Source organism: Rana temporaria, chromosome 4, assembly GCF_905171775.1.
Source record: "Rana temporaria chromosome 4, aRanTem1.1, whole genome shotgun sequence".
NCBI classification, from domain to species: domain Eukaryota; kingdom Metazoa; phylum Chordata; class Amphibia; order Anura; family Ranidae; genus Rana; species Rana temporaria.
In genome coordinates, this window is record NC_053492.1 from 278832301 (window position 1) to 278845939 (window position 13639).

General features: G+C 41.9%; 1 protein-coding gene across 4 annotated transcripts in view; it reads left to right on the top strand.

Moving 5' to 3' along the window:
- LOC120937268 (heat shock factor protein 2-like) overlaps nt 1-13639 on the top strand; it is a 60796-nt gene that overhangs the window by 19828 nt on the left and 27329 nt on the right. For all 4 annotated transcript variants that reach the window (XM_040350335.1, XM_040350334.1, XM_040350333.1 and 1 more), the window contains exons 2-3: nt 641-749; nt 10441-10613. In XM_040350335.1, coding sequence (XP_040206269.1) covers nt 641-749; nt 10441-10613 — 282 coding nt within the window. The remainder of the gene's footprint in view (nt 1-640; nt 750-10440; nt 10614-13639) is intronic.

Below are 13639 nucleotides of genomic sequence, written 5' to 3' on the forward strand. Positions count from 1 at the left end.
AGTGCCTGTGTTTACTAACAAAGGCACAGGGCCGATCTCTCGTTTGCTGCAGCCGATCAGCAGGGTCTCATGCACAATTATTGGCTGGGACCGGATGACGAGCAAATGACAGCCGTGGTGATCAGGGGTGCACAGACCTGGAAGAAGGCCGCAATGTACAGATATGTCGCTGTGACTGTATAGGCCGCCCATCTGCAGTACATTGCGGGCGATCTAGAGGTGGTTAAACAAAGCATGAGCTTTTTTTAAAGAATATGAAATACATGTGCAAAGGAGAAAAGAACATGGAAAGCTAAACAATATCTACACTATCTGTTCAAAGGTATTGCTTTAACAGTTCCAAGCAAACTCCAGTAACTGTCTGTCTTCCTGAAAGCAGCTTCATGAGATTAGGTGAAATGGATGAATGGCAATGAGCAGTCATTTTAGAGTAACGACCACCTACATATACAGTATTAATCATGAAGGTGAACAGTGTGGCACATAAGAATAAATGTAGTCTGTGAATGGTAATGGCAGTCTGAGAGAAGGCTTGGGGCTTACAGGAGCAAGAGAATAAAAGTTGAATATTTGTATGTGATGACGTGAGGGAACAAAGAAGCGGTCCTATAATTAATACATCATCTGTGTTTGTCTACAGGATGGAAACAGTTTTATTGTGTTGGATGAAGAAAGCTTTGCAAAAGAGATATTACCCAGACATTTCAAACATAACAACATGGCAAGTTTTGTACGGCAACTCAATTGGTGTAAGTACTGGCCCACTCAATATGTCTTACAAAATCATGATCTAGTCAATATTGCAAAATGGTAAACCTGGATTTTGAGTCAATTTTTTTTCCACTGCCTGCCAACATATCACTTACCTTTTAATGATGTACTTACTGTATGTCCCACATCTACTACTTTGTTTAGAGATTTCCTCTGCAGAGTGCCCAGTCCTCTTCCTGGTGCTGAACTTCTGACAGTGAAGGTTAATAGTTTTGGGACTTGAGATGAATTGTATTCATGACATTCTGATGGGAGACTACCCCCTCCTCATCTATTGCGATTTGATGTGATTTCTTAATGGAGAGTTTATCCAACTCTCACCCACTCAGATTGTTTTACATGCAGTTTAATGAATGCACTGGATTTTCTTAATGGATGAGAAGGAAGGAGGTGGTGGGTCCCCAGCAGACCATCTTGAATGCAGTTCACCCTGAAGACCGGAAGCTACTAACATCTGCTGTGCCACGGAATCGGTCTAAGGGGACTGGGCACCCTGCATAGAAGCGATTTACACGAAGCAGCAGCCTGCATGCAGAAGGCGGATAAATTATGTGACTGCAGCTATTGACAAAGCTCCGGTTCACACTCATTTTCCCTACAGCTGCTGGGAGCAAACTTTCCGCCATATAGACAATGTTTAGAGCAGTGGAAGCTGGGTTACAATTTAGCCCTTCCCATTACACAGAGTAGTTGGAGCTCTACAGCCATGTGACTGCATAGAAATACCACCATTTGCAGTGGCTAACTTGCCTTCCGTTATCCGTTCTGGTTGTTTCTCTGCAGCTTAATTTAGATCTGCAAATTATGTCAGTTAAAGTTACCTTAACTGACATAATACCAGCCCCCCACTGATTGGCACAATTAATAATTCAGCACAGACCCCACCTATGTCAGGAGAGCAGCCAGTGGAGGAAAAGCTGATAAATTACTCTTCCTGTTTACACTGTGATCAGCCGTGATTGGACACAGCTGATCACATGGAAAAGAGCCTATGGCAGATCACACCAACAATCTCTGCATCCTGCTGGATTACATATGATGTCCAGTCAGGATAACTTAACCACGTTTTGGCCATCATTCTACTATATGGCAGTCGGGAAGTGGTTAAACTTTTGTTTTAATATTTCTACACATCCCCCCCCCCTTGTTGTTTTTATTTTTTTTACCACAAAAAAAAACACTTTCGTTTGTAAATATTTGAGAGAGAATGCATAAACGGGTCCTTGCTCTGGTCCACAGGGGGCGCATTGGTTAAGCAACTGTCATCTCATATCCATGGGTAGGTGAGCGCATATTGTATCCAAACCATGTGAGCTCACACGTAAGCTTCACCCTTTAAAACTGCACAACAATAGCGTTGGTAATATATTAAAAAGCAATGTCAGAGCACAATCATCCTAAGAAAGTAGTTATTCTATATTTTACAGACTAATGTAGCAAATGGGGTTGCTACTGGTTAGTGCCTCCTGCACTAATCTCTGTATCCTTGGTCGTTATACTGCGACGCGGCTGCTGGCGGCGCGTGCCCACGGGTCGGGCAGACTCGCTGTCCGCCTGCGATCGCCTAGTACAGAGGCAGAATGGGGATCTGCCTTTGTAAACAAGGCGGACCCCCATTCTGACGGGACGTGTCGGAGATCTGCTGTTCCCAATGATCAGAAACGGTGATCTCTGTCATGTCCCTGGCAGCCCCCCCTACAGTGGGAACACAGTTAACCCCTTCTCCGATATATATCGGCCTAAACTGATGAATACATTTTGTTTTACACACACTCACTCACACAGTATATATACATTTTGTTTATTTTATTTTTTTTGTATATTTAGTCTAGCAAAAAGTACAAAAAAACATTTATTTATTTTTTCAAAATTGTCACTCTTTGTTTATAGTGGGAAAAAATAAAAACCACAGTTGATCAAATGCCACCAAACAGCGATATTTTTGGGTAAAAGGGACGTCAATTTTGTTTTGGGTACAACGTCGTACAATTGTCAGTTAAAGTGATGCAGTGCTGTGTTTAATATACATATTAAACACACAAATCTTCTTTTTTTTAAATATATATATATATATATATATATAATATATATATATATATATATATATATATATATATATATATATATATATATATATATATATTGTACCACTTTATATATAGCTCCTGGAGTTAATAATAATCATGAATCCTTCATTTACTGTAATTTGCAGAGGTCATGGCTTCATATATCAATGCCTCTTCTTCAATGCATTTTTGCTTCTCACTGGAGTCGGATTTCACACCCATGCGATCCGATCCCACAATTTTCACTGCGTTCTGCGAACCAATTTGGGGGTGTCATTAACTTTCTATTGACACCCGGAGCGGTTCGCAGAGAGTTAGATATGATGCGGGAACCCGCACAGGAATTGCGCTGGTTCCCGCATCGCTTATGTGTGAATCCAGCCTGAATCTAGTGTCTCTACTAAACTCAGGGAAATTTGGAAGTTAATTGGTCAATCTGCCTGTGGCTTCTGAAGGATGTATATAGGTATGATTCTGCACATCACTGAGTGTCATTGACAACAAGCCACCTGATGTCTAACAGTAACCCCTTGTTGCTAGAACTCACACCCCTGTCGGGGGAAAGGGAGGAGTCTGGAGATGGCGCGGTCAGTGTGGAGGGGTAGCTAGATGGGTTGCCTGCTCTCCAGCCCTGCTCCGAACGTGCGTTGACATGAATGGGAGCTGGATCCCCCGTCTCCTCCGCTAAAGTATCCCCCCTTCCTCCACCTTCCCCCGCCCCCCACCTGGATTCTGGCCGGAGCGGGTGCTTGCAGAGCCCTGCGGTCGTATTGATCGGGTTTCCCCGGGTCTCCCCGAGTTGTTGTCCGGGCCGGTCACGTGAGCCGGGCGGCGTCAGCGGCATCATCGGCGTCTCTGGTTCTCCTGATGGGCTGGCGGTGCGGCGTTGCAGTGAGCATTGGGCTGCGCAGCGTCTTCCTGGCCCCCCCGTGTGTGCGGGCGGCTGTGCTGTGGTGGTGTGCCGCGCTGCTCTAGGGGGGGGGGGGAGAGGGGAGTGGGCAGCCCTGTAGTCCTGTAGCCCTGCAGCCTAAAAAGAAAGGAAAACTCCACAGTGAGGACTGAGTTTATGGCTGGCTCCATTACCCAAAGCCATCAAAGCAGGTACAGAAAGATTTTGAAATCTATTGCAGCAGTTCCTATGTTCTTCCTATCCTGAAAGCCATTGGATTGGTGAGTACGTTTTTTTCTTCACCCAGCAAAGTGCTCCGTCAAAGTGGTGAGTACAAACGTTCTGATAAGGAAATAAGAACTAAATGAAATAAATGAAAATAAAATATATAAATGGGATACTGCTTCTGTGAAGAATGGCTAATGGAAGTGACTGACATAAGCAGGAAATAACGTGACACAAGAGTCATGAACTCATTACCGTCAATTCAGGTGTCTGTAAAGATGTCAGTAATGTCATAGTGTCTCTGGGGGTCCTCCCTTGCCATTTTCTCTTCTTAGGGGGACTAATTAAAAACAAAGTGAGAATTTTTCTTTTTTTACGCAAGATATGCCCGGAACTTTTTCTTGTTTTTTCTTTTTCTTTTTCTTTTTTTGTCCGCATTGTACCTCATCACTCACAGTATACATAAGGGTTGGCAGAGAATGTGATTAAAAAGCTGGCAGATGTGATGGTAAAAATACAACATATAGCACAGTTAAGGTTGCTGTAGAGCCCTGAAACATTTTTAAATCGGGAAATAAAAGACACCAAAAGGTATCGTCTTGTGCAGTATATACCTCTCACAAGTGCAAACGTCCTCCCTAGAAAATCTTTTTAAAGTAACACTGATACAAGTCAGGTGTGAGGATGACCACAAGGGGAAAAGTAGCGAAAGGTGTGGCTATCCCAAAGGTCCCCCGCCTAAGTCAAAGCCCAGGCCCGATGAGCAAATTTGTGACCCACGGGACAAACGGAGATAACCAGCAGATGGAAAAATCATTAACCGGCAGAGGTGGCCAAGCAGAGAGGGAAAAAAAAAAAGAAAAGAGAAAGGGGCTAGACAACACCTTGGTGGAATCAGAAACACTCCCAGAGATCAGAACAGATCAAGATAGAGAAACAGATAAAGAAATGGACCTTGATCAGGGAAATAAGGAAGAAACGCGGGACATGACACTTTTGCCAACAAAAAGGGAAATGGAAGGAATGTTTGCCGCCTTAGAAAGATCAATTAAATCACAAATGGATAAAATGGAGAGAAATATGGGGCATATATTGGAAAGAGTGGAAGAAGTGGAGAAAAAAGTTGATCGCAATGTAACCTCAGTTAAAAAACTAGAAGATGAAATAAAAGCCTTAAAAATAAACCAGCGAGAACAGGCATATAAATTAGAAGATCAAGAAAATAGAGATAGAAGGAAGAATATAAGAATACGCGGAGTTCCAGAAACAACACAGGCTGAGGACCTCCCAGAAATCATTAGGAAAATTTGTAATCCAATATTAGAGAGAGAAACAACCTCCCCATTAAGAATAGAACGTACGCATAGGATAAGACGTGCCAGAGAGAGAGCACAGGAGTACCCAAGGGATATTATCGTTCGGTTTGAAAGTTGGGAAGAGAAAAATCAACTATGGAGAAAATTGAGGGGGAAGTCATCACTAAAATATGACCAACATAATATTCAAATATTCCAAGACCTGTCACAAGAGACGTTAAATAGAAGAAGAAGCTTAAAACCACTATTAGGAGTCTTACGGGAACATGATATTCAATACAACTGGGGATTCCCATCCTGCCTAATAGGCAGGAAAAACGGTAGCTCTGCAAGACTGAGGTTCCTGGAGGAAGTGCCAGAATTCTGTCAGAGATTGGATATTCCAATACCAAAATAGATTAATGAGGTTGGGGGGGGGTGGAGAGGGGAGGGGGGGGGGCTGGAGGGGGGGACGGGAGGGGTTAACATAGTAAGCAATGGGAGGGGGGAGAGGGGGGACCTGGAGAGCACCCTACCCACAGTTCCCCACTCTTGGGGGATAGGAGACCGGGCCAAAACAGAATTCCACCTTGGCTGGAGGAGCAAAAGAGCGCCTGGAGCGCCAAATAGAAAAAAAAAGCTCCAAATGACCGTAGGGTCGGGGGTAGACCAGGGGGGGGGGGAGGGGAAGAGAAAGCCCCAAATGAAGAACAAGGGGGCAAGATATGAGGGGAGGGGGGTGAAGGGAGGGGGAGGAGGAGTCTGGGTGGGAAAAGAGAGGGGAGGATTGGGAAGGGGGGGGGAAGGGATTCAGATCTGTGTGTCATGCAGCAGGAATGAACATATATACCCGAGAAAGATAGACAAGGAAAAAAAAAAAAAAAAAAAAAAAAATATATGACAAACATAAATTTTCTAACATATAATGTAAGAGGTCTTAGTTGCCCTGAAAAAAGGCATATGGTATTAAGAGAAATTGAAAGGTATTCCGCTGAAATAGTTTTTCTACAAGAGACACACATAACGTTGGATTCCAATGTTAGATTGTATTCTCGGGCAGTTCCCATTTGGTATTATGGGGACTCCCCAAAGAAAAGAGCTAAGGGGGTCGCCATAGGAATAGGGAATAATATCTCTTTTACAGTAGAAGATAGGAAGGTAGACCCTGATGGTCGTTATCTGTTCCTAAAAGGAGTACTCCAAGGAAAAAAATACACGTTAGCAAATATATACTGCCCAAATAATCAACCACATAAATATCTGAGGGGGATCTTGAATGCCTTAATGGACTTTAAATCTGGACATGTAATACTAGCAGGAGACTTCAACCTCTCAATGGACTATCAATTGGATAGTACATCCGGGGCTCAGAGGCAAAATATTAAACAGCTTAGATTATTAAGAAATAAAATGCATGGCTACTGTTTAATAGATCCTTGGAGGATTACTCATCCAAATAAAAGGGACTATACCTACTATTCTTCCGTGCACGGAACATACTCAAGACTGGACTATATAATGGTAGACCACGAGTTACTGGAAGAGGTAGTTAAAACTTCAATAGGGGTAACTACAATCTCAGACCATGCTCCCGTAAAAGTGGAAATTAGATTCAAAGAAACAGAGCAAAGAAAAGGATCATGGAACCTAAATGAAGAACTTATAGAGGATATAGAGGTAAACAACACAGTGAGAACGGATTTGGATCAATATTTCACCCTCAATAATACACCTGAAGTAAGGGTAGCTACTGTATGGGAGGCCCATAAGGCATACATCAGAGGGAAACTAATCTCAATAGGAGCAGGGAAAAAAAAGATAAGAAAATTAAACATAAAAAAATTAACAACTGAGCTATTTGAACTGGAGCAAATGCATAAGGAGCGAGGAGAAAATGAAATATACCAAGAAATTGTTGTAAAGAGGACCCAGCTTAGAGATCTTATGAAGGTAGAAACAAGAGACATATTCAAAAATGTTAGAAAGGAGAGGTATAAATGGGGGAACAAACCAGGGAAACTTCTAGCTAGAATTTCTAGGGAAAAAAAAAAAAAAAATTATATAGAAAAAATAAAAAACCAAGACGGCCTTATGAAATATAAGACGTCCGAAATCGCGGAATCCTTTCGGACTTTTTATAGCTCATTATATTCAATAAGAACTAAGGAAACCCAAGAGCAAGAAAAGATAAGAAAAAAGAAAATCAGGGAATACTTAGAAGAAGTGAAACTACCTAAAATTCCCCAAAACGATATTGAATCCTTAGAGGCCCCAATAACCCAAGAAGAGGTACACAGAGCCTTTCGGGAAACACCGTGTGGTAAGAGCCCAGGCCCTGATGGCTTGCCGATTAAATATTACAAAACATTTAAAGAACTTTTGATCCCAGAGATGTGCAACTATTTTAACAAAATAGGAGAGGAAGAGGAAATAAGAAAAGAATCTCTATTGGCAAATATTTCTATTATCCCTAAAACGGGAAAAGATGGAACATTGTGTTCCAGCTATCGACCAATAGCCTTGTTAAACGCAGACCTGAAAGTATACGCGAAAATATTAGCAACTAGGATAAAAAGTTTAATGCCGCAATTAATAAACCCAGATCAGGCGGGCTTTGTAGCGGGCAGAGAAGGAAGAGATAATAGCATAAGGACCCTGTTACTGTTACAACAAGATCCAAAAAAGAAACCCCCAGTCGTACTCATGTCCTTAGATGCCGAAAAAGCATTTGACAGAGTCGACTGGGGGTTTATGATGGAAACTTTACAAAATATAGGCCTGGGACCAAGGTTCATGAAATGGGTAAAGAACTTGTATAGTCACCCGACGGCAAGGGTGAAGGTCAATGGGAGTGTGTCGTCTGTGTTCAAAATGGAAAACGGAACCAGACAGGGTTGCCCGCTCTCGCCTCTCCTATATGTAATAGCCCTGGAACCGTTGTTGGCAAAAATCCGGGAAAACCCGGGGATAGGAGGGGTGAGGGTGGGAGATGAAGAACACAAAGTGGCGGCGTATGCAGACGACATACTCCTATACCTGACCAAACCTAGAGTCTCTCTCACTAATGTCATAAAGGAAATAAAAAGATACGGTGAACTTTCAAATTTTAAAATAAACCCGATAAAAACAGTAATTTTGAATTTAGGGATAGATAAAAAAGAAGCAGAAGAACTTCAGAAAGAGTTTCCATTTACATGGGAAAAAGAAGCTATAACGTACTTGGGTATAAAAATTACATCTACAGTTGAAAAACTCTACTCGGCCAATTTTGTCCCCTTAATCAACGACATTAATCAAGATCTGAAAAACCTAGCAAAAAAACATATCTCCTGGATAGGTAAGATTAATGCGTTTAAAATGATGATATTACCGAAGATAACATACAAACTTCAAATGCTCCCAATAAAAATACCGCAAAGTTTCTTTAAAGTAATTAAAACAGTAATTTTGAAATATATATGGGCAGGAAAAAAGGCTAGATTAAGCTATTCATTGCTGAGCATGAAAAAAAAAGGAGGGGGGTTGGGGCTCCCCGATATAAAAAGATATTATTTTGCTGTAAACTTAGCAAGGTTGGTAGAATGGACAAACGCATATACAAAAAAAAAATGGGTACGTATGGAAGAAACATTAAGTAGGACACAACTAAATAGAAATATATGGATACCACCGAAAATGAGGGAATCGAGCACGAACACACATAACATAACAAGGAACGTATTTAGAATATGGGACACAATATTTAGACGGGAAAAATGGGAGTATAACTCTCCATTAACCCCATTAGCAGGCACAAATTTTTTTCCACCAGGAAATGGAACACGTTTTGGAAAGCACCTAGGAGAGAAAAAATTAAAAGATATTGTTACACGGGGGAAAATTAAATTAAGACAAGAGATAAAAATAGGGGAAAAGGAACAAAGTATGAGTGAATGGGAGTATTTGCAGTTAAAACACTTTGTGAGCACACTACCACAACCAATTAGGGAAGATAAGACACTATACCCAATAGAAAAAATATGCAGCATGGATAAGCCCCTGACACATGGAATATCAAAGGCATACGGGATATTAACAGAACTCGAGACTCTAGAAACACTGCCCTTCTTAGAAAAATGGGAAAGCGATATCGGTAAAAAAATTGATAAAACACAAATGATAGGTGCAGTATACAATCATGCTGTGGACATTACCACCATAGAAGCAAACTATAAATGTATGGTGCGATGGCACTTGACCCCATCAAGAATGAGTAAGATTCACCCAAGAAATTCAGAGCTATGTTGGAGAAATTGTAAACAAAAAGGAACAACTCTACATATATGGTGGGATTGCCCGAGAATCCAGGAATATTGGAAAGAAATTTTGAAATATATCGTAGAAATAACAGGGGAGACGATTCTATGTAACCCGCTGCCCTGTCTGTTTCATGGAACTGAAAAAACAAAAAAACAATATGGAACAACTCTGATCCCAGTATTATTAAATGCAGCTAAGGCTCTGATCCCAAAAAATTGGCTACATCCAAAGAGGCCATCAATCAAAGAGTGGATAGAAAGGGTGGAATATATAGAAGAGATGGAGTACCTTGCCTGCAGAGAGACAGGAGAAGAGGACAAATACAGAGTGGTTTGGGAAAAATGGAAAGTATTCAAATCCTCAGAAAAGTTCGCCCAGGGAATGATAGAAGCAGATAGCTGAGAAATCATAAAGAAGATCGCATGGCACACAGACTCGGGGGGGGGGGGAAGGAGGGGGGGGGGGGGGGGGCGAAAAAAAAAAAAAAAAAAAAGGGGTTGGGACTAATTATGTTATACTAGCAAGGAATGCAGTCAGACTTGTTAAGCGGGGAAAGATTAATTAACAGTTTAAAAATGTCAAATCTGTAATGGCAGGGAAAAGAGAAAGGGGAAAAAAAAGAAAAAAAAAAAAAAAAATGAACTTAAGCATAAAAGGAAAAAAAAAAACACACGAATGATGCGAAGCCGCGAGAGAGACGCTAAGGGCGGGCGAACCGTGAGCTAGCCTCTCGGCTTTACGTGAGCAGAGTCTGACGTGAAAAAAAAGAAAAAAAAAAAAAAAAAAAAAAAAACAGTAACCCCTTGTTAACCCGTGGGGTGTGTGTGTGTTTTTTTTTTTTGTTTTTGTTTTTTCCCCCCAGTAATGTTGCATAACATCGCTCTTGCTTTTGCAGATGGCTTTCATAAAGTTATGCAGGATGAGTCTGGTGCAGCTAGGCATGATAAATACTGCTCAGGCAGATACCAGCAGCCCTTTTTTAAGCGTGGCCAAGAAGAGTTACTAATAAAGATAAAACGGAAGGTAACGTCAAGCACTGGAGATAAGCGTTTATTCCGGAAGGCTAAGGTTTGTTTGCCTTTTTTTTTACAAATTTCAGGTACAGTATGTTGAGCCCAGATGTTGAGTGCATGATTATTCAGAAATAAGATCTACAAGCAGATGTTTATAATTGTCTCGAAAAAAAAATCACATAGATAAAATCTGCATCTGAATGGGTTTATAAGGAATTTTTTTTTTTTTTTTTTTTTTACACCAAAACCTTATGAATCGTTTGTCTTTTACTTATCATGGTCTGTTGATTAGTGATCTCCAGCATTTTGCATTTCCTTAAGCAACTGGGAGCCCACAGAAGTTTGGTCTCCTAGTTCCAGGAACCTGCTGTCACTGACAGTGCTGATCTCAGACTAGTGATCTGTGTCCACTCTGATTGAACCCCGATCATGTGATCTCTATGAGAGCCATAATGATTACATGGGTTTGCCTATGAAATGAAATAAACCTGGCAGATAAGCTGCCCTTTATGATTTGCTCAGAGCGAGGCACATTAACAGCTGGCTGGGCTAATAAAGTGAAAGGAAAGAAAAATATATTACAGCTCAACTGCATCCAAAAGTATTTTTTAGTTTGGACAGAGAGGGCGGTAGAACCCCTGTTTAGTTTTTTTATTGCCGTTTTGACCCATTTGGGATTTTTTTTTTATCTTGCTTCCTTTTGGTCCCTGATGCAGGAAGCTTGCAAAATCTCTTACAATGGCATAGATGGCTCTTAAACATTTTCATAAACTAGAGTGGGGAAGAGTGTGAACCTCAGTCAGATTCTTGTTTTCTCTGCCCCCACGTTTGAGATATCCTTGCTTCCTGTTTGGTCATTAAGATAGGCAGTACAATAATGGCACAGGCAGCAATAAAAAACTATACAATAGTTCTGCGATCTAAGCCAGGAGTGGGAGCGGGTACCTGTCAAAACCAGGTGCTAGATTTAATTGGAGGACACTATAGAGAGAGTACACTGTGCAGCTTGACGGACCTGTTTTAACTCCCTAATTGCTGAATCACCCCCACCACAACCACATGCATTGTACATGGTTGTGGAAAAGTTGCAGCACAGACTTTTATTTGGCTGCGTTTGGTGAGCAGTAGTGCCTGCCAAATGCAACTGCTGATATTCTTGCCGCAGTCATGAAGCAAAGCATTTTGGCTCCAGCATGTGTACACCCTCAGCTGCTCCATTGTCGGCAAAGCCCTGGTTCACACTGGTGCAGTTTTGAAATCGCAATTACTTCAGCGCGATTTCAAAGCCGCAGATCAGTGCCATTTGCACCGCTGATTTCATTGCGGCTTGCAACTTCACTTACCAAAATTCTATGCAAAACGTGATGTAATCGGAAAAGTAGTGCACAAACCTTTTTTCATAGTCACGACAATATGAACTGTTCAATAGCCGGCAATTGGGTGTGACTTGTCACGCGATTTGGACCCGTCAAATCTCATTACAAATTGCACCAGTGAGGACAATGGTTAAGGGTTTATTCACTCCACTTCATCTCCTGGGTTACAACACGCCGTTCATTTCTTCCCTTTTTGTTTCACACTGACGTTTCATAAAGTTCAATTGTCGCAGTTTTGTAATCGCAAGGGTGCGAGCTGGACTTACCAGAGACAAGGCATTTTGTCTTGTCATGCGGTGGGACAAAGTCCCACCGCATGTGGTGTGAATATACTGTACCTTAACCACTTGCCATGCAAATTGGCACCTAAATTGAGGAAGGCTTATAGGGGGCCCCAGGTGCCTATGATGCTAGTAAGATGGCCTTGCCCCTGAGCAGAAGTAAAACCCATTGATTTTTAACAGTTTAAAAAAGTTACATCCCTGGAATGCCAGGATTGCTAATTGTCACATTTGCTTGATTTTTCAACCAAACCGTCAAATGGCTGGTGTCATAACTGATCACATGTGCAGCACCATGGCAATTGCAGATCAAACAGAAGCAGCTTCATTGGCTGTAATGGATAGGAGGGTTTAATTCTGCTTTAAGGCTCTCAGCAGATCGGCCTCTACAAATTCGTCGGTGCCTAAAAATAGAGAAAAACTGAGCATGTGCAGAGCAGGGGGAGACAGTGTATTACTGGGTTTTAAACAATATAGACACTTATTTTTAATGTTTTACAAAGCTATACACTTCAGGCTGGCCCCTGCAAAAGGGGCCAGCCTGAAGTGATCTAGCAGGACTTAAGTTCCACTGTAGCTTTGAGTGCTGTGAGGGTTTATAGCTTCGGATCTTCAGGGAAAAAGTTCCTGTCAAGGACCGAACACTTCTCCCCTCTGCTCCATTTAAAAATGTTCTTTCATTGTTTAAACTGCCTGTAACTGTGAATGGCGGAGAGAATCCCGTGGCTGATCAGACTTTTCCTCCATTCACAGATCATCGTAAAGGCAGTGAAAGCAATTTAAGAACGTTTCTCAGTAGAGGAGAAGGTGAGTCCTTGTCTGGAACTTTTTACAGTAGTTTAAAAAAAGAGCTGAGGCTATGAACCCCCACTGTGCTAGAAGTGTAGAGACACTAAGAGGACAGGGCATTCCTGCACAGAAGCTTTGCTCAGTATCTAGTTGTCTGTCTGGGACATCTCCATTACAGGTACATTTGCTAACTAAAGCTAAAGACAATATGTTTTTTTTCTTATGGCTAACCTTCAGCTTTAAACACAAGCAACCAAAATGCATAAATTCAGTAAGTAGTTTTACTTGAATCTGTTGCTGCATGATCATGTACCCCAAGCCCTCGTTCACATTGGAGAGATTTGTCATGCCATTTGACAGGTTGCAGCCTATTGCCGGTGTCCTGCTAAGAATTGTCCCTCGGCGGATTTTGCCCACTCTGTCCTGAGCAGGCGCAGCGGACCTACGAAAATTGCCAAACCTCAACACGCCTCTCAATCGCCTGGACACGGCGCATGCGCATTGAGCACAATATTGTGCCACACACTGACGCACGCTGCCGATGCTCGCTCCACTCTGCAAGGGGGGTGTGTATATTACAATTATATTGTGTAAGGGGCGGATGCCACAAAGTCACTGATAGGGGGGTGGGTGTA